The sequence below is a fragment of the Salmo salar genome, unplaced genomic scaffold (assembly GCF_905237065.1).
Source record: "Salmo salar unplaced genomic scaffold, Ssal_v3.1, whole genome shotgun sequence".
Taxonomy (NCBI): Eukaryota; Metazoa; Chordata; class Actinopteri; order Salmoniformes; family Salmonidae; genus Salmo; species Salmo salar.
Genome location: NW_025549488.1, coordinates 17,309 through 37,500, shown reverse-complemented (window position 1 = coordinate 37,500; position 20,192 = coordinate 17,309). Strand labels below are relative to the sequence as shown.

Below are 20,192 nucleotides of genomic sequence, written 5' to 3'. Positions count from 1 at the left end.
GTGTGGTATTCATGGTGTGTGTGGTATTCATGGTGTGTGTGTGTGTGTGTCCCAGGGTCAGGCTGCTGGTGAACAGACAGACTGGAGAAGCTGTAGCGGTGTGTGTGTGGTATTCATGGTGTGTGTGTGTGTGTGGTATTCATGGTGTGTGTGTGTGTGTGGTATTCATGGTGTGTGTGTGTGTGTGTCCCAGGGTCAGGCTGCTGGTGAACAGACAGACTGGAGAAGCTGTAGCGGTGTGTGTGTGTGTGTGGTATTCATGGTGTGTGTGTGTCCCAGGGTCAGGCTGCTGGTGAACAGACAGACTGGAGAAGCTGTAGCGGTGAAGGTTATTGATACGTCTCAGGGGAAGGAGTGTTCTGAGAACGTCAAGAAAGAGATCTGCATCAACAAGGTACCTGTATGTCTGGTCTGACTGTCTGCTATGTCTGGTCTGTCTGTCTGGTCTGTCTGTCTGCTATGTCTGGTCTGTCTGTCTGGTCTGTCTGTCTGGTCTGACTGTCTGCTATGTCTGGTCTGTCTGTCTGGTCTGTCTGTCTGCTATGTCTGGTCTGTCTGTCTGGTCTGTCTGTCTGGTCTGACTGTCTGCTATGTCTGGTCTGTCTGTCTGGTCTGTCTGTCTGCTATGTCTGGTCTCTCTGTCTGGTCTGTCTGTCTGGTCTGACTGTCTGCTATGTCTGGTCTGTCTGTCTGCTATGTCTGGTCTGACTGTCTGCTATGTCTGGTCTGTCTGTCTGCTATGTCTGGTCTGTCTGTCTGCTATGTCTGGTCTGACTGTCTGCTATGTCTGGTCTGTCTGTCTGCTATGTCTGGTCTCTCTGTCTGGTCTGTCTGCTATGTCTGCTATGTCTGTCTGTCTGGTCTGTCTGTCTGCTATGTCTGGTCTCTCTGTCTGGTCTGTCTGCTATGTCTGGTCTCTCTGTCTGGTCTGTCTGGTCTGTCTGTCTGCTATGTCTGGTCTGTCTGCTATGTCTGGACTGTCTGCTATGTCTGGTCTGTCTGTCTGCTATGTCTGGTCTCTCTGTCTGGTCTGTCTGCTATGTCTGCTATGTCTGTCTGTCTGTCTGCTATGTCTGGTCTGTCTGTCTGTCTGTCTGTCTGCTATTGTAACAGTGTAGGTTCCGTCCCTCTCTTCGCCCCAACCTGGGCTCGAACCAGGGACCCTCTGCACACATCAACAACTGACACCCTACGAAGCATCGTTACCCATCGCGCCACAAAAGCCGCGACCCTTGCAACGCAAGGGGAAACCCTACTTCAAGTCTCAGAGCGAGTGACGTCACTGATTGAAACGCTATTAGCGCGCACCACCGCTAACTAACTAGCCATTTCACATCGGTTACACTATGTCTGGTCTGTCTGCTATGTCTGTCTGTCTGGTCTGTCTGTCTGCTATGTCTGGTCTCACTGTCTGTCTGACTGTCTGGTACAGGGTTGGGGAGTAACGGATTATATGTGACCGGATTGCAGAACCCGGTAACTGTAATCCGTTACCAGCTAAACCCGGTAACTGTAATCCGTTACGTTACCAGCTAAACCCGGTAACTGTAATCCGTTACCAGCTAAACCCGGTAACTGTAATCCGTTACCAGCTAAACCCGGTAACTGTAATCCGTTACGTTACCAGCTAAACCCGGTAACTGTAATCCGTTACCAGCTAAATCCGGTAACTGTAATCCGTTACGTTACCAGCTAAAATACAGTAATCAGGTTACAGATACTTTAGAAAAACTAGATGAGTACTTTTTAAAATGTTTGCGAAAAAAAAACGTCTCTGTTTTCTCAATGACATTTAAAATCAGCTTTGAAAAAAGGCACAAGTTTAAGTTTGTTCCACCTGAGCGAGTCTGACCAATCAGAGACCACTATGATGACACAGTGCCAAATGTGTTTGATTGATGGCAGGAATTTTGGTGCAAATTTTGGCTAATTTTGGCGTTTTTAATCCAAAATGGGTGACCTACGTGATTCGTGTAGATCCGATGAGGAAAGTTTGGGCTGGGGGGGCTTTTAATCACTACTAGCTGTAAGTGACCGAGTGATGCGCTTTTGGAGCAATACTGGCTGTGTCCAAGGCTCAGCCAATCGTTCACATAACAGAATGCAGCACCCGACTGAAGAGAGAAGAGACAACCAGTTTGCTAGTTGTACAGCATCAGCCCGCGCTCTGGAAAGACCGCAGAGAGTAGAAAGGCTGTTTGCCAGTTACAGCAGCGCGTCCCCTGAACGGTAACGGAGAGGTAACGGAACGGTAACGGAGAGGTAACGGAACGGTAACGGAGAGGTAACGGAACGGTAACGGAGAGGTAACGGAAGGGTAACGGAGCGGTAACGTTAGGTGAGACACCTGACTACGGAGACCGGGGTGAGAAGGTTACAGCAGCAGCGAGTCTCCCTGAACGGTAACGGAGAGGTAACGGAACGGTAACGGAGAGGTGAGACGTCTTGACTACGGAGACCAGGGTGAGAAGGTTACAGCAGCACCGAGTCTCCCTGAACGGTAACGGAGAGGTAAAGGAACGGTAACGGAACGGTAACAGAGGTGAGACGTCTTGACTACGGAGACCAGGGTGAGAAGGTTACAGCAGCAGCGAGTCTCCCTGAACGGTAACGGAGAGGTAACGGAACGGTAACGGAGAGGTGAGACGTCTTGACTACGGAGACCAGGGTGAGAAGGTTACAGCAGCACCGAGTCTCCCTGAACGGTAACGGAGAGGTAAAGGAACGGTAACGGAACGGTAACAGAGAGGTGAGACGTCTTGACGACGGAGACCGGGGTGAGAAGGTGATGAAGCAGTACTTCATGACCTGTAACCGATAAACAACCTGCATTTAGGAAGTTTGAGCTGAGGGAGAAAGTGTGGTGGAACAAGAATGATTAGCATTAAGTATCTTGTTAGCTGGATCGAATTCTCCGTTAGCTAGCCAGAGAAATGTTCAGCAACATTTAGCCAACTTAACTGATCAAATAATTGAGTTTATGGTGTGAAAAATTAGCTGGCTAATTGTCAACATCAGATGAGCCAACGTTAGTAACCTAACCAAATTTGCTATAGTATTAACTTGTAACGTTATAGGACTCCTTGCCGTTCCTCAAGCTGGCAATCTGTGTGAAATGTTAACTAGCTACTATCTGTGTGAAATGTTAACTAGCTACTATCTGTGAACTAATGTTTTCCTTTTACAGTATGTGATTTATTTTCAGAATGAGAGAATTAGGTGAAAATGAGGCGTTGCTTGTTAAACAGTTAAGAGTAGCTGGAGCTGGATGCCTCTATAGAGGTGAAGGGAAGACCACACACTTTCCCTCTGTCTCACTTCTTCAATACAGTGGATATAAAGGGGTATGCCAGGTGTACTCTCTGCCTGAAAGAGATCAGTTATACCAACAAAGAGTATCATGCTCTGCTGCTGGCACATTGTAGAACAGATGTCCACAAGCAGAAAGTGTGAAATGTAATAATGTGCCGTGAAGCCCAAAGATATTGCTTTTATTGTGTTGAACTTGACAGTAACTCTTGTGTGTGAGAAGTGGGATTATTAAATGTTTTACTCAGTGAATGTAATTTCTGCACATGTTGCCTTGTGCACTTGATCGACTACTATACTGGCCACTATAATAGAGCAAAAATAGAATGTCTATTCGTTTCATTGTATTTCTACTTAAGATGTTTTTTTTCCCCCACGTGCAATATTTAGATGTGTGGTCACCAGCATTCTATTATAAAGGCTGTCATGGTAACAAGCGTTCTATTATAAAGGCTGTCATGGTAACGAGCGTTCTATTATAAAGGCTGTCATGGTAACAAGCGTTCTATTATAAAGGCTGTCATGGTAACGAGCGTTCTATTATACAGGCTGTCATGGTAACAAGCGTTCTATTATAAAGGCTGTCGTGGTAACGAGCGTTCTATTATAAAGGCTGTCGTGGTAACGAGCGTTCTATTATAAAGGCTGTCGTGGTAACAAGCGTTCTATTATAAAGGCTGTCGTGGTAACAAGCGTTCTATTATAAAGGCTGTCGTGGTAACAAGCGTTCTATTATAAAGGCTGTCGTGGTCACCAGCATTCTATTATAAAGGCTGTCATGGTAACAAGCGTTCTATTATAAAGGCTGTCATGGTAACGAGCGTTCTATTATAAAGGCTGTCATGGTAACAAGCGTTCTATTATAAAGGCTGTCATGGTAACGAGCGTTCTATTATACAGGCTGTCATGGTAACAAGCGTTCTATTATAAAGGCTGTCGTGGTAACGAGCGTTCTATTATAAAGGCTGTCGTGGTAACGAGCGTTCTATTATAAAGGCTGTCGTGGTAACGAGCGTTCTATTATAAAGGCTGTCGTGGTAACAAGCGTTCTATTATAAAGGCTGTCGTGGTAACAAGCGTTCTATTATAAAGGCTGTCGTGGTAACAAGCGTTCTATTATAAAGGCTGTCGTGGTAACAAGCGTTCTATTATAAAGGCTGTCGTGGTAACAAGCGTTCTATTATAAAGGCTGTCGTGGTAACAAGCGTTCTATTATAAAGGCTGTCGTGGTAACAAGCGTTCTATTATAAAGGCTGTCGTGGTAACAAGCGTTCTATTGTAAAGGCTGTCGTGGTAACAAGCGTTCTATTGTAAAGGCTGTCGCGGTAACAAGCGTTCTATTGTAAAGGCTGTCGTGGTAACAAGCGTTCTATTGTAAAGGCTGTCGCGGTAACAAGCGTTCTATTATAAAGGCTGTCGCGGTAACAAGCGTTCTATTGTAAAGGCTGTCGCGGTAACAAGCGTTCTATTGTAAAGGCTGTCGCGGTAACAAGCGTTCTATTGTAAAGGCTGTCGCGGTAACAAGCGTTCTATTATAAAGGCTGTCGTGGTAACAAGCGTTCTATTATAAAGGCTGTCGTGGTAACAAGCGTTCTATTGTAAAGGCTGTCGTGGTAACAAGCGTTCTATTATAAAGGCTGTCGTGGTAACAAGCGTTCTATTATAAAGGCTGTCGTGGTAACAAGCGTTCTATTATAAAGGCTTTCGTGGTAACAAGCGTTCTATTGTAAAGGCTGTCGTGGTAACAAGCGTTCTATTGTAAAGGCTGTCGTGGTAACAAGCGTTCTATTGTAAAGGCTGTCGTGGTAACAAGCGTTCTATTGTAAAGGCTGTCGTGGTAACAAGCGTTCTATTGTAAAGGCTGTCGCGGTAACAAGCGTTCTATTGTAAAGGCTGTCGCGGTAACAAGCGTTCTATTGTAAAGGCTGTCGCGGTAACAAGCGTTCTATTGTAAAGGCTGTCGCGGTAACAAGCGTTCTATTGTAAAGGCTGTCGCGGTAACAAGCGTTCTATTGTAAAGGCTGTCGCGGTAACAAGCGTTCTATTATAAAGGCTGTCGTGGTAACAAGCGTTCTATTATAAAGGCTGTCGTGGTAACAAGCGTTCTATTATAAAGGCTGTCGTGGTAACAAGCGTTCTATTATAAAGGCTGTCGTGGTAACAAGCGTTCTATTATAAAGGCTGTCGTGGTAACAAGCGTTCTATTATAAAGGCTGTCGTGGTAACGAGCGTTCTATTATAAAGGCTGTCGTGGTAACGAGCGTTCTATTATAAAGGCTGTCGTGGTAACAAGCGTTCTATTATAAAGGCTGTCGCGGTAACAAGCGTTCTATTGTAAAGGCTGTCGCGGTAACAAGCGTTCTATTATAAAGGCTGTCGTGGTAACAAGCGTTCTATTATAAAGGCTGTCGTGGTAACAAGCGTTCTATTATAAAGGCTGTCGTGGTAACAAGCGTTCTATTATAAAGGCTGTCGCGGTAACAAGCGTTCTATTGTAAAGGCTGTCGCGGTAACAAGCGTTCTATTATAAAGGCTGTCGTGGTAACAAGCGTTCTATTATAAAGGCTGTCGCGGTAACAAGCGTTCTATTATAAAGGCTGTCGTGGTAACTGCAATATTAGTGTATTGTTTTTTTTTCTCAAGACTTGAGTGTCATTTGCAGTGACGTCTTGGCAACAAATAACATTGTAAAGGGTTTAAACACTGGTTCCCCTGCTGGTTCAATGAACCATAAACAACTAATGAACATGCACCTGTGGACCGGTCGTTAAGACACTAACAGCTTACAGACGGTAGGCAATTAAGGTCACAGTTATGAAAACATAGGACACTAAACAGGGACACATTATTCCATGTCTGTGGAACTTGTTCAGTTTGCTGAAAATAAACGCAGTTGACAGTGAGAAGACGTTTCTTATTTTGCTGAATTTTTATACAGTACCAGTCAAGTTTGCACACGCCTACATTCATTTTTTTTAATTTTTTTTTAAAACTTTTTTCTACATTGTAGAATAATAATGAAGACATCAAAACTATGAAATAACACATATGGAATAATGTAGTAACCAAAAAAGTGTTAAACAAAGCCAAATATATTTTTGATTATTCAAAGTAGCCAACCTTTGCCTTGATGACAGCTTTGCACACTCTTGGCAAAGCATCACCTTCCATGAGCGGGGTATTTATTTTTGAACTCAAATCAATGAGCCCAATCACTTCTCCATGACAACAAATTCATAAACAGAGTAGGGCTGGCTAATAAGTCCTTAGTATTGGGGTCATTCTCAAGTAAAACAATTTGGCTAATCTATTCTTCCAAGTCCTATTCCTTAACATTTTTATTTATTTAACGAGGCAAGTCAGTTAAGAACAGGCCACCTGCCTCCCCTCCACTCTAACCACTAGGCTACCTGCCTCCCCTCCACTCTAACCACTAGGCTACCTGCCTCCCCTCCACTCTAACCACTAGGCTACCTGCCTCCCCTACACTCTAACCACTAGGCTACCTGCCTCCCCTCCACTATAACCACTAGGCTACCTGCCGTCCCTCCACTCTAACCACTAGGCCACCTGCCGCCCCTCCACTCTAACCGCTAGGCCACCTGCCTCCCCTCCACTCTAACCACTAGGCTACCTGCCTCCCCTCCACTCTAACCACTAGGCTACCTGCCTCCCCTCCACTCTAACCACTAGGCTACCTGCCGCCCCCCTCCACTCTAACCACTAGGCTACCTGGCCCCCCCTCCACTCTAACCACTAGGCTACCTGCCTCCCCTCCACTCTAACCACTAGGCTACCTGCCCCCTCCACTCTAACCACTAGGCTACCTGCCGCCCTCCACTCTAACCACTAGGCTACCTGCCGCCCCTCCACTCTAACCGCTAGGCTACCTGCCTCCCCTCCACTCTAACCGCTAGGCTACCTGCCGCCCCTCCACTCTAACCATTAGGCTACCTGCCGCCCCTCCACTCTAACCGCTAGGCTACCTGCCGCCCCTCCACTCTAACCGCTAGGCTACCTGCCGCCCCTCCACTCTAACCGCTAGGCTACCTGCCTCCCCTTCACTCTAACCGCTAGGCTACCTGCCTCCCCTCCACTCTAACCGCTAGGCTACCTGCCTCCCCTCCACTCTAACCACTAGGCTACCTGCCTCCCCTCCACTCTAACCACTAGGCTACCTGCCTCCCCTACACTCTAACCACTAGGCTACCTGCCTCCCCTACACTCTAACCACTAGGCTACCTGCCTCCCCTACACTCTAACCACTAGGCTACCTGCCGCCCCTCCACTCTAACCACTAGGATACCTGCCGCCCCTACACTCTAACCACTAGGCTACCTGCCTCCCTTCCAATCTAACCACTAGGCTACCTGCCTCCCCTCCACTCTAACCACTAGGCTACCTGCCGCCCCCCTCCACTCTAACCACTAGGCTACCTGCCTCCCCTCCACTCTAACCACTAGGCTACCTGCCGCCCCCCTCCACTCTAACCACTAGGCTACCTGCCTCCCCTCCGCTCTAACCACTAGGCTACCTGCCGCCCCCCTCCACTCTAACCACTAGGCTACCTGCCTCCCCTCCACTCTAACCACTAGGCTACCTGCCTCCCCTCCACTCTAACCACTAGGCTACCTGCCTCCCCCCCTCCACTCTAACCACTAGGCTACCTGCCTCCCCCCTCCACTCTAACCACTAGGCTACCTGCCTCCCCCCTCCACTCTAACCACTAGGCTACCTGCCTCCCCCCTCCACTCTAACCACTAGGCTACCTGCCTCCCCCCCTCCACTCTAACCGCTAGGCTACCTGCCCCCCCCCCCCCACTCTAACCGCTAGGCTACCTGCCGCCCCTCCACTCTAACCGCTAGGCTACCTGCCGCCCCTCCACTCTAACCGCTAGGCTACCTGCCTCCCCTACACTCTAACCGCTAGGCTACCTGCCGCCCCTCCACTCTAACCGCTAGGCTACCTGCCGCCCCTCCACTCTAACCGCTAGGCTACCTGCCTCCCCTACACTCTAACCGCTAGGCTACCTGCAGCCCCTACACTCTAACCGCTAGGCTACCTGCAGCCCCTACACTCTAACCGCTAGACTACCTGCCGCCCCTCCACTCTAACCACTAGGCTACCTGCCTCCCCCCCTCCACTCTAACCGCTAGGCTACCTGCCCCCCCCACTCTAACCGCTAGGCTACCTGCCGCCCCTCCACTCTAACCGCTAGGCTACCTGCCGCCCCTCCACTCTAACCGCTAGGCTACCTGCCTCCCCTACACTCTAACCGCTAGGCTACCTGCCGCCCCTCCACTCTAACCGCTAGGCTACCTGCCGCCCCTCCACTCTAACCGCTAGGCTACCTGCCTCCCCTACACTCTAACCGCTAGGCTACCTGCAGCCCCTACACTCTAACCGCTAGGCTACCTGCAGCCCCTACACTCTAACCGCTAGGCTACCTGCCGCCCCTACACTCTAACCGCTAGACTACCTGCCGCCCCTCCACTCTAACCACTAGACTACCTGCCGCCCCTCCACTCTAACCACTAGACTACCTGCCGCCCCTCCACTCTAACCACTAGGCTACCTGCCTCCACTCTAACCGCTAGGCTACCTGCCGCCCCTCCACTCTAACCGCTAGGCTACCTGCCTCCACTCTAACCGCTAGGCTACCTGCCTCCCCTCCACTCTAACCGCTAGGCTACCTGCCGCCCCTCCACTCTAACCGCTAGGCTACCTGCCGCCCCTCCACTCTAACCGCTAGGCTACCTGCCGCCCCTCCACTCTAACCGCTAGGCTACCTGCCGCCCCTCCACTCTAACCGCTAGGCTACCTGCCGCCCCTCCACTCTAACCGCTAGGCTACCTGCCGCCCCTCCACTCTAACCGCTAGGCTACCTGCCTCCCCTCCACTCTAACCGCTAGACTACCTGCCGCCCCTCCACTCTAACCGCTAGGCTACCTGCCGCCCCTCCACTCTAACCGCTAGGCTACCTGCCTCCCCTACACTCTAACCGCTAGGCTACCTGCCGCCCCTCCACTCTAACCGCTAGGCTACCTGCCGCCCCTCCACTCTAACCGCTAGGCTACCTGCCTCCCCCTCCACTCTAACCGCTAGGCTACCTGCCTCCCCCTCCACTCTAACCGCTAGGCTACCTGCCTCCCCCTCCACTCTAACCACTAGGCTACCTGCCTCCCCCTCCACTCTAACCACTAGGCTACCTGCCTCCCCCCCTCCACTCTAACCACTAGGCTACCTGCCTCCCCCCTCCACTCTAACCACTAGGCTACCTGCCTCCCCCCTCCACTCTAACCACTAGGCTACCTGCCTCCCCCCTCCACTCTAACCACTAGGCTACCTGCCTCCCCCCCTCCACTCTAACCACTAGGCTACCTGCCTCCCCCCCTCCACTCTAACCACTAGGCTACCTGCCTCCCCCCTCCACTCTAACCACTAGGCTACCTGCCTCCCCCCTCCACTCTAACCACTAGGCTACCTGCCTCCCCCCCACTCTAACCGCTAGGCTACCTGCCTCCCCTCCACTCTAACCACTAGGCTACCTGCCGGGTAATAGGGGTTTATTGGAATGACTGTAATTCTGATAGATTTTTAATGTAAAGATATAATTGAATCGTATTATTATATGTAGTAGAAAGCGATGGGTTAGCAGAAGCCTACATAACCAACCCATAAAGTAAACGGTAACATCCATATATGGCCAGCTATGTAAACTTTAACATTGCAGGATAAATCAATAGATGTCGTTCAGTTGGTAACATGCTTTTGTCTTGTAATGCCTCTTAAGGGGAAAGTAATCTAAAAGTAACAGAATGTAATCAGATTACATTACTGAGTTCAGGTAATCTGAAAGTTACGTTACTGATTACAATTTTAGACAGGTAAATTGTAACTAACTTATTACATTTAGAAAGTAACCTACCCAACCCTGGTCTGTCTGTCTGTCTGTCTGTCTCTGTCTGTCTCTGTCTGTCTCTGTCTGTCTGTCTAATGTATTTATAAAGCCCTTTTTACATCAGCTGATATCTCAAAGTGCTGTACAGAAACCCAGCATAAAACCTCAAACAGCAAGCAATGCAGGTGTAGAAGCACGGCGGCTAGGAAAAACTCCCTCGAAAGGCAGGAACCTAGGAAGAAACCTAGAGAGGAACCAGGCTCTGAGGGGTGGCAAGTCCTCTACTGGCTGTACTGGGTAGACCAGAGGAACCAGGCTCTGAGGGGTGGCCAGTCCTCTACTGGCTGTACTGGGTAGAGAGGAACCAGGCTATTAGGGGTGGCCAGTCCTCTACTGGCTGTACTGGGTAGAGAGGAACCAGGCTATTAGGGGTGGCCAGTCCTCTTCTGGCTGTGCAGGGTGGATATTATAACAGAACATGGTCAAGTTGTTCAAATGTTCATAGATGACCAGCAGGGTCAAATAATAATCACAGTGGTTGTCCGAGGGTGCAACAAGTCAGCACCTCAGGAGAAAATGTCAATTGGCTTTTCATAGCCGATCATTCAGAGTTAGACAGCAGGTGCGGTAGAGAGAGTAGAAAACAGCAGGTCTGTCTGCCTGCCTACCTACCTGTCTCTGTCTGTCTGCCTGCCTACCTGTCTCTGTCTGTCTGCCTGCCTGCCTACCTGTCTCTGTCTGCCTGCCCGCCTACCTGTCTCTGTCTGTCTGCCCGCCTACCTGTCTCTGTCTGTCTGCCCGCCTACCTGTCTCTGTCTGTCTGCCCGCCTACCTGTCTCTGTCTGTCTGCCCGCCTACCTGTCTCTGTCTGTCTGCCCGCCTACCTGTCTCTGTCTGTCTGCCCGCCTACCTGTCTCTGTCTGTCTGTCTTTCTGACTTATGTCTTTGTCGTTTTATTTATCATCTGAAAAAAATATATATTGGTCATTGATTTAAAAAGAAATATATATATTTTTTAAAATATCGATGATATATATATATTATATATATCATCGATATTTTAATATTTTTGCTTTCTCATGGATTTGTTGGTTGTGTGTTTCGTTACAGGTTCTGTCCCATCCTAACGTAGTGCGTTTCTTCGGCCACCGGAGGGAGGGGCCGACTGTCTATCTGTTCCTGGAGTACTGCAGCGGTGGAGAGCTATTCGACAGGATTGGTGAGACTGATAGAGCCAGCAGCCAATCACAACACTGAGATTGGCTGATTTGAATCCTATCTCAGGCTAGGGGCCATCTCACACTTAAACAACTCTACTTCTCTCTCTCTCTCTCTCTCTCTCTCTCTCTCTCTCAGAGCCTGATTTGGGGATGCCAGAGAGAGAAGCTCACAGGTTTTTCCAGCAGTTGATAGCAGCTGTGGTGAGTGACAGTTATCCAGGAGGGTTAGAGGTCGGGGTTAAAGGGACTGAGGCAGAAACAGGGTGTAGCGTTGTTGCAATGTCCTTTTTTGTCAATACCCTCCGGCATTCGAGGGTACTGAGCTGTAAGGGTTGTGTTCTCGCTTGGTTCCTTTATCTATATGCTGTTCATTAGAGTAGCAGATACAATCTCAGGAGGACGGGTCACGTGTGCTAGCAAGGCAGAGGTCCCGAGTTCACACCAGGTATGGGCCGAATCGGGAGGAAGTGGTACTCCCGACGCAATCAGCATGATGTCCTTTACATAGGCCTAGCTATTCTTTAACTATGCAGCGCCCCTAGAGGTCGGGGGGAAGGCCCCTAGAGGTCGGGGGGGGCCTAGAGGTCAGGGGGCCCTAGAGTAGACTTGCAGTCTTGATCATCCATGGTCTTCTGTAGCTCAGTTGGTAGAGCATGGCGCTTGGGGTTTGATTCCTGGGACCACCCATATGTAAAATGTCATTTTAGATAAAAGCATCTGCTAAATGGCATATACTGGATTTAATCTCTCTCTCTCTTCCCCACGCGCTCTCTCTCGCTCGCCCTCTTCCCCCCGCACTCCCTCTCCCCGCTCTCCCTCTCCCCCGCACTCCCTCTCCCCTGCTCTCCCTCTCCCCTGCTCTCCCTCTCCCCTGCTCTCCCTCTCCCCCGCACTCCCTCTCCCCTGCTCTCCCTCTCCCCTGCTCTCCCTCTCCCCGCACTCCCTCTCCCCTGCTCTCCCTCTCCCCTGCTCTCCCTCTCCCCTGCTCTCCCTCTCCCCCGCACTCCCTCTCCCCTGCTCTCCCTCTCCCCTGCTCTCCCTCTCCCCCGCACTCCCTCTCCCCTGCTCTCCCTCTCCCCTGCTCTCCCTCTCCCCTGCTCTCCCTCTCCCCCGCACTCCCTCTCCCCGCACTCCCTCTCCCCTGCTCTCCCTCTCCCCTGCTCTCCCTCTCCCCTGCTCTCCCTCTCCCCTGCTCTCCCTCTCCCCTGCTCTCCCTCTCCCCTGCTCTCCCTCTCCCCCGCACTCCCTCTCCCCTGCTCTCCCTCTAGGAATATCTCCACAGTGTAGGTATCACCCACAGAGACATCAAGCCTGAGAACATTCTCCTGGACGATAAAGGTGTGTGTGTGTTTTGACTGAGTGTGTGCTAGTAGTGCTCATTTGACTTTGACATAATGGTGTATACTGTGTTCTGCTACTTGTGTGTGTGTGTAGATAACCTGAAGTTGTCGGACTTCGGTCTAGCTACGATGTTCCGTCACCGTGGGCGAGAGCGGCGTCTGAACAGGCTGTGTGGAACTCTTCCGTACGTCGCGCCTGAGCTGCTCAGCAAATCAGAGTTCAGCGCTCAACCAGCTGACGTCTGGGCCTGCGGCATCGTCCTCACCGCCATGCTGGCTGGAGGTAAGGGTGGTGTGTGTGAACTCAAATACGACAAGGTTCCAGTTTAGTTTAGTACAATACCTGGTTCATCTACAACGAGACTCCTGCGCAGGCACACTAATAACAGAAATATAGGGATACTTAAAATATGAAGTGAACAGTTTGTGTGACATTGGAAAGTTGCTCTGGAACCTCTGTGTGTGTGTGACCGTGTTGCTATGGTTACAGAGTTGCCGTGGGACCAGCCCAGCGAGAGCTGCCAGGAATATTCTGATTGGCTGCAGAAGAAGACCTACCTCTCCCCCTGGAAGAAGATTAAACACACCCCCTCAGTAAGACCCCACACCCCCCTATATATATAGAGAGAAATGTGTGTGGATAGATAGATATATATATATAGAGATATAGAAATGTGTGTATAGATAGATATAAATATAGATTTGTGTCAACTCCATGGATCTATTGTCTAAACTCCATGATTCTATATGCAGGTGAAGTCGGAAGTTTACGTACACCTTAACCAAATACATTTAAGTTCCGTTTTTCACAATTCCTGACATTTAATCCTAGTAAAAATTCCCTGTCTTAGGTCAGTTAGGATCAACACTTTATTTTAAGAATGTGAAATGTCAGAATAATAGTAGAGTGATTTATTTCAGCTTTTATTTCTTTCATCACATTCCCAGTAGGTCAGAAGTTTACATACACTCAATTAGTATTTGGTAGCACTGCCTTTAAATTGTTTAACTTGGGTCAAACGTTTCGGGTAGCCTTCCACAAGCTTCCCACAATAAATTGGGTGAATTTTGGCCCATTCCTCCTGACAGAGCTGGTGTAACTGAGTCAGGTTTGTCGGCCTCCTTGCTCACACACACTTTTTTCAGTTCTGCCCACACATTTTCTATGGGATTGAGTTCAGGGCTTTGTGATGGCCACTCCAATACCTTGACTTTGTTGTCCTTAAGCCATTTTGCCACAACTTTGGAAGTATGCTTGGGGTCATTGTCCATTTGGAAGACCCATTTGTGACCAAGCTTTAACTTCCTGACTGATGTCTTGAGATGTTGCTTCAATATATCCACAAAGTTTCCTTTCTCATGATGCCATCTATATTGTGAAGTGCACCAGTCCCTCCTGCAGCAAAGCACCCCCACAACATGATGCTGCCACCCCCATGCTTCACGGTTGGGATGTTGTTCTTCAGCTTGCAAGCCTCCCCTTTTTCCTCCAAACATAACGATGGTCATTATGGCCAAACAGTTCTATTTTTGTTTCATCAGACCAGAGGACATTTCTCCAAAAAGTACGAGCTTTGTCCCCATGTGCAGTTGCAAACCGTAGTCTGGCTTTTTTATGGCGGTTTTGGAGCAGTGGCTTCTTCCTTGCTGAGCGGCCTTTCAGGTTATGTCGATATAGGACTCGTTTTACTGTGGATGTAGATACTTTTGTACCTGTTTCCTCCAGCATCTTCACAAGGTCCTTTGCTGTTGTTCTGGGATTGATTTGCACTTTTCGCACCAAAGTACATTAATCTCTAGGAGACAGAACGTGTCTCCTTCCTGAGCGGTATGACGGCTGTGTGGTCCCATGGTGTTTATACTTGCGTACTATTGTTTGTACAGATGAACGTGGTACCTTCAGGCGTTTGGAAATTGCTCCCAAGGATGAACCAGACTTGTGGAGGTCCACAATTTTTTTTCTGAGGTCTTGGCTGATTTCTTTTGATTTTCCCATGATGTCAAGCAAAGAGGCACTGAGTTTGAAGGTAGGCCTTGAAATACATCCACAGGTACACCTCCAACTGACTCAAATGATGTCAAATAGCCTATCAGAAGCTTCTAAAGCCATGACATAATTTTCTGGAATTTTCCAAGCTGTTTAAAGGCACAGTCAACTTAGTGTATGTAAACTTCTGACCCACTGGAATTGTGATACAGTGAGTTATAAGTGAAATAATCTGTCTGTAAACAATTGTTGGAAAATTACTTGTCATGGACAAAGTAGATGTCCTAACCGACTTGCCAAAACTATAGTTTGTTAACAAGAAATGTGTGGAGTGGTTGAAAAATGAGTTTTATTGACTCCAACCTAAGTGAATGTAAACCTCCGACTCCAACTGTATTTATTGATGTGTCTGAACTCCATGGTTCTATATAGAGATATGATGTGTGTGTATATATAATATAATATATATATATATATATATATATATATATATATATATATATATATAATAGATCTGTATATATAATGGGTATATATAATACACTACCTTTTAAAAGTTTGGGGTCACTTAGAAATGTTCTTGATTAAATTGTTTACTCTTTTTTTTTTAAAGCAGTTTTTTGGTCCATTAAAATAACATCAAATTGATCAGAAATACAGTGAAGACATTATTGTTGTAAATGACTATTGTAGCTGGAAACGGCTTTTTTAATGGAATATCTACATAGGCGTTCAGAGGCTCATTATCAGCAACCATCACTCCTGTGTTCCAATGGCACGTTGTGTTAGCTAATTCAAGTTTATCATTTTAAAAGGCTTATTGATCAAATCAAATTTATTTATAAAGCCCTTCTTACATCAGCTGATTATATTAAAGTGCTGTACAGAAACCCAGCCTAAAACCCCAAACAGCAAGCAATGCAGGTGTAGAAGCACGGTGGCTAGGAAAAACTCCCTAGAAAAGCCAAAACCTAGAGAGGAACCAGGCTATGAGGGGTGGCCAGTCCTCTTCTGGCTGTGCAGGGTGGATATTATAACAGAACATGGTCAAGATGTTAAAATGTTCATAAATGACCAGCATGGTCAAATAATAATAATCATAGTAGTTGTCGAGGGTGCAACAAGCACGTCCGGTGAACAGGTCAGGGTTCCATAGCCGCAGGCAGAACAGTTGAAACTGGAGCAGCAGCACGGCCAGGTGGACTGGGGACAGCAAGGAGTCATCATACCAGGTAGTCCTGAGGCATGGTCCTAGGGCTCAGGTCCTCCGAGAGAAAGAGAGAATTAGAGAGAGCATATTTAAATTCTCACAGGACACCGGATAAGACAAGAGAAATACTCCAGATGTAACAGACTGACCCTAGCCCCCGACACATAAACTACTGCAGCATAAATACTGGAGGCTGAGACAGGAGGGATCAGAAGACACTGTGGCCCCATCCGACAATACCCCCGGACAGGGCCAAACAGGCAGGATATAACCCCACCCACTTTGCCAAAGCACAGCCCCCACACCACTAGAGGGATATCTTCAACCACCAACTTACCATCCTGAGACAAGGCCGAGTATAGCCCACAGAGATCTCCGCCACGGCTCAACCCAAGGGGGGGGCGCCAACCCAGACAACCCAGACAATTAGAAAACCCTTTTGCAAGTATGTTAGCACAGCTCAAAACTGTTGTTCTGATTTAAAGAAGCAAAAAAACTGGCCATTTAACTAGTTCAGTAGCAGCTACCGTCCCTGCAGGAGGCCTTTTGCTAGGCCGTCATTGTAAATAAGTATTTGTTCTTAACTGACTTTCCTACTTAAAAAAGACACCCCTACAAAACACCAGTCTCAACGTCAACAGTGAAGAGGCGACTCCGGGATGCTGCCCTTCTAGGCAGAGTTGCAAAGAAAAGCCATATCTCAGACTGGCCAATAAAAAGAAAAGATTAAGATGGGCAAAAGAACACAGACACTGGACAGAGGAACTCTGCCTAGAAGGGCAGCATCCCGGAGTCGCCTCTTCACTGTTGACGTTGAGACTGGTGTTTTGCCGGTACTAATTAATGAAGCTGCCAGTTGAGGACTTGTGAGGCATCTGTTTCTCAAACTAGACACTCTAATGTACTTGTCCTCTTGCTCAGTTGTGCACCGGGGCCTCCCACTCCTCTGTCTATTCTGGTTAGAGCCAGTTTGCTCTGTTCTGTGAAGGGAGTAGTACACAGCGTTGTATGAGATCTTCAGTGTCTACACTGTATTTTTGATCAATTTGATGTTATTTTAATGGACAAAAAAATAGCTTTTCTTTCAAAAACAAGGACTTTTCTAATTGAGCCAAAACTTTCGAGTGTGTGACATACACACACCAGTAGATAGAACTGTGGAGTTTAGACATACATGTATTCGGTTATATATAATTGTATTTATTGATGTGGGTTTAGGCCTACTATCTAAACTACTCCAGGCTTTGCCAGAAGAGAGGCTATCTATCTCTGATCTGAAGACCGACCCGTGGTTCATTCAGACCTTCACACCCGTAGCCTCTCACAACAACCTGCTACGCTCTGACAGACTACTACTACACAGGAACAACAGGTGGGTTGTTTTATAACTGTTATTGTTTGTGTGTGTTTGTGTCTAGTGTTGCTACGGGCGGCAGGAAACCTAGCGCATTGGGCCAGTCACTGAACGGTTAATAGTTTGAATGTGTAGAATTTGCCGATGTGCTCTTGAGCAAGACACTTAACCCTAATTTCTCCAGGGTGGCCGTCGATAGTGGCAGACCCTGGCTGTGACCCCACTCTCAGGGGGAGTTGGGAGCAGCGGAGTAATGGTGTGTGTGTGTGTGTGTGTGTGTGTGTGTGTGTGTGTGTAGTGATAGGGTGCAGTTCTCCAGCTCCCAGCCAGACCCAGCGCTCGGTGTGTGGGAGGGGAAGTGTGTGTGTCGGAGTGCCAGACCAGGTCAGCTTCTCTCAGCCGGCCAGACCAGACAACATGCTGCTGGGGAGTCAGCTACTGGGCACGCCTGGACCCAGCCAGGTACCACTCACACACACTAGTGTTGCACGGTTATACTGAACTTTGGTACTTTTTATATTCTACAACATGGAAACGTGGACAACAGTTCTGTACTAGAATTTAGATACTTCTGTCAAAATGTCTCACGTCGTACTGATTGAGAGGATCAAATCAAATTTTATTTGTCACATGCACCGACTTCAAGTGTAGACCTTACCATGAAATACTTACAAGCCCTTAACCAACAATGCAGTTCAAGAAATAGTTAAGTAAATATTTACCAAATAAACTAAAGTAAAAAATGTTATAAAATAACAATGAGGCTATATACAGGGGGTACCAGTACCGAGTCAATGTGGAGGCTATATACAGGGGGTACCGGTACAGAGTCAATGTGGAGGCTATATACAGGGGGTACCGGTACAGAGTCAATGTGGAGGCTATATACAGGGGGTACCGGTACAGAGTCAATGTGGAGGCTATATACAGGGGGTACCAGTACAGAGTCAATGTGGAGGCTATATACAGGGGGTACCGGTACAGAGTCAATGTGGAGGCTATATACAGGGGGTACCGGTACAGAGTCAATGTGGAGGCTATATACAGGGGTACCTGTACCGAGTCAATGTGGAGGCTATATACAGGGGCTACCGGTACAGAGTCAATGTGGAGGCTATATACAGGGGGTACCGGTACAGAGTCAATGTGGAGGCTATATACAGGGGGTACCGGTACAGAGTCAATGTGGAGGCTATATACAGGGGGTACCGGTACAGAGTCAATGTGGAGGCTATATACAGGGGGTACCGGTACAGAGTCAATGTGGAGGCTATATACAGGGGGTACCAGTACAGAGTCAATGTGGAGGCTATATACAGGGGGTACCGGTACAGAGTCAATGTGGAGGCTATATACAGGGGGTACCGGTACAGAGTCAATGTGCAGGTTAGTCGAGGTCATTTCTACATTTAGTTATGGGTAAAGTGACTGCATAGATAATCAACAGCGAGTAGCAGCAGTGTAAAAACTCGAGGGGGGTGTCAATGTAAATAGTCCGGTGGCCATTTTATTAATTGTTCAGCAGTCTTTTGGCTTGGGGGTAGAAGCTGTGGAGGAGCCTTTTGGAACTAGACTTGGCGCTCCGGTATCGCTTGCCGTGCGGTAGCAGAGAGAACAGGCTGTAACTTGGGTGACTGGAGTCTTTTGACAATTTTTGGGGCCTTCCTCTGACACCGCCTAGTGTAGAGGTCCTGGATGTCAGGAAGCTTGGCCGTACTGATGTACTGCGCTGTATGCGCTACCCTCTATGCCGAGCAGTTGCCATACCAGACCGTGATGCAACCGGTCAGGATGCTCTCGATGGTGCAGCTGTAGAACTTTTTTGAGGATCTGGGGACCCATGCCAAATCTTTGCGGTCTCCTGAGGGGGAAAAGGTTTTGTCGTACCCTCTTCACGACTGTCTTGGTGTGTTTGGACCATGATAGTTCGTTGGTGATGTGGACACCAAGGAACTTTAAACTCTCGACACGCTCCACTACAGCCCCATCGATGTTAATGGGGGCTTGTTCGGCCCTCCTTTTCCTGTAGTCCACGATCTGCTCCTTTGTCTTGATCACATTGAGGGAGAGGTTGTTCTCCTGGCACCACACGGCCAGGTCTCTGACCTCCAGGCTCTCGTTGTCTGATCAAGCCTACCACTGTTGTGTCGTCAGCAAACTTAATGATGGTGTTGGAGTGGTGCTTGGCCACGCAGCCTTGGGTGAACAGGGAGTACAGGAGGGGACTGAGTACGCACCGCTGAGGGGCCCCTGTGTTGAGGATCAGCGTGGCAGACATGTTGTTACCTACCCTCACCACCTGGGGACGGCCCGTCAGGGAGTCCAGGATCCAGTTGCAGAGGGAGGTGTTTAGTCCCAGGGTCCTTAGCTTAGTGATTTGCTTTGAGGGCACTATGGTGTTGAAAGCTGAGCTGTAGTCAATGAATAGTATTCTCACATAGGTGTTCCTTCTGTCCAGGTGGGAAAGGGCAGTGTGATCAAGATTGTGTGATCTGTTGGGTGCTATGCAAATTGGGAGTGGGTCTAGGGTTTCTGGGATGGTGTTGATGTGAGCCATGACCAGCCTTTCAAAGCACTTCATGGCTCATGTAGGCAGGTTACCTTCGCTTTCTTGGGCCCAGGGACTATGGTGGTCTGCTTGAATGCATGCTTCAACCTCTCCCTGGCCGAGTCTGTAATACCTACATGTTTCAAGCAGACCACCATAGTCCCTGTGCCCAAGAACACAAAGGTAACCTGCCTAAATGACTACAGACCCGTAGCACTCACGTCTGTAGTCATGAAGTGCTTTGAAAGACTGGTAATGGCTCACATCAACACCATTATCCCAGAAACCCTAGACCCACTCCAATTTGCATACCGCCCAAACA

At 48.4% G+C, this 20,192-nt stretch overlaps 1 protein-coding gene across 1 annotated transcript in view; it reads left to right on the top strand.

The window, feature by feature from the left end:
- Positions 1-19,813, top strand: part of LOC123738299 (serine/threonine-protein kinase Chk1) — a 25,144-nt gene extending 5,331 nt beyond the window's left edge. The window contains exons 3-9 of the mRNA XM_045713366.1: positions 280-394; positions 11,322-11,430; positions 11,568-11,632; positions 12,700-12,769; positions 12,866-13,054; positions 13,262-13,365; positions 19,781-19,813. Of these exons, the coding sequence (XP_045569322.1) occupies positions 280-394; positions 11,322-11,430; positions 11,568-11,632; positions 12,700-12,769; positions 12,866-13,054; positions 13,262-13,365; positions 19,781-19,813 (685 nt within the window). The remainder of the gene's footprint in view (positions 1-279; positions 395-11,321; positions 11,431-11,567; positions 11,633-12,699; positions 12,770-12,865; positions 13,055-13,261; positions 13,366-19,780) is intronic.
- The last annotated feature ends 379 nt before the right edge of the window (positions 19,814-20,192 follow it).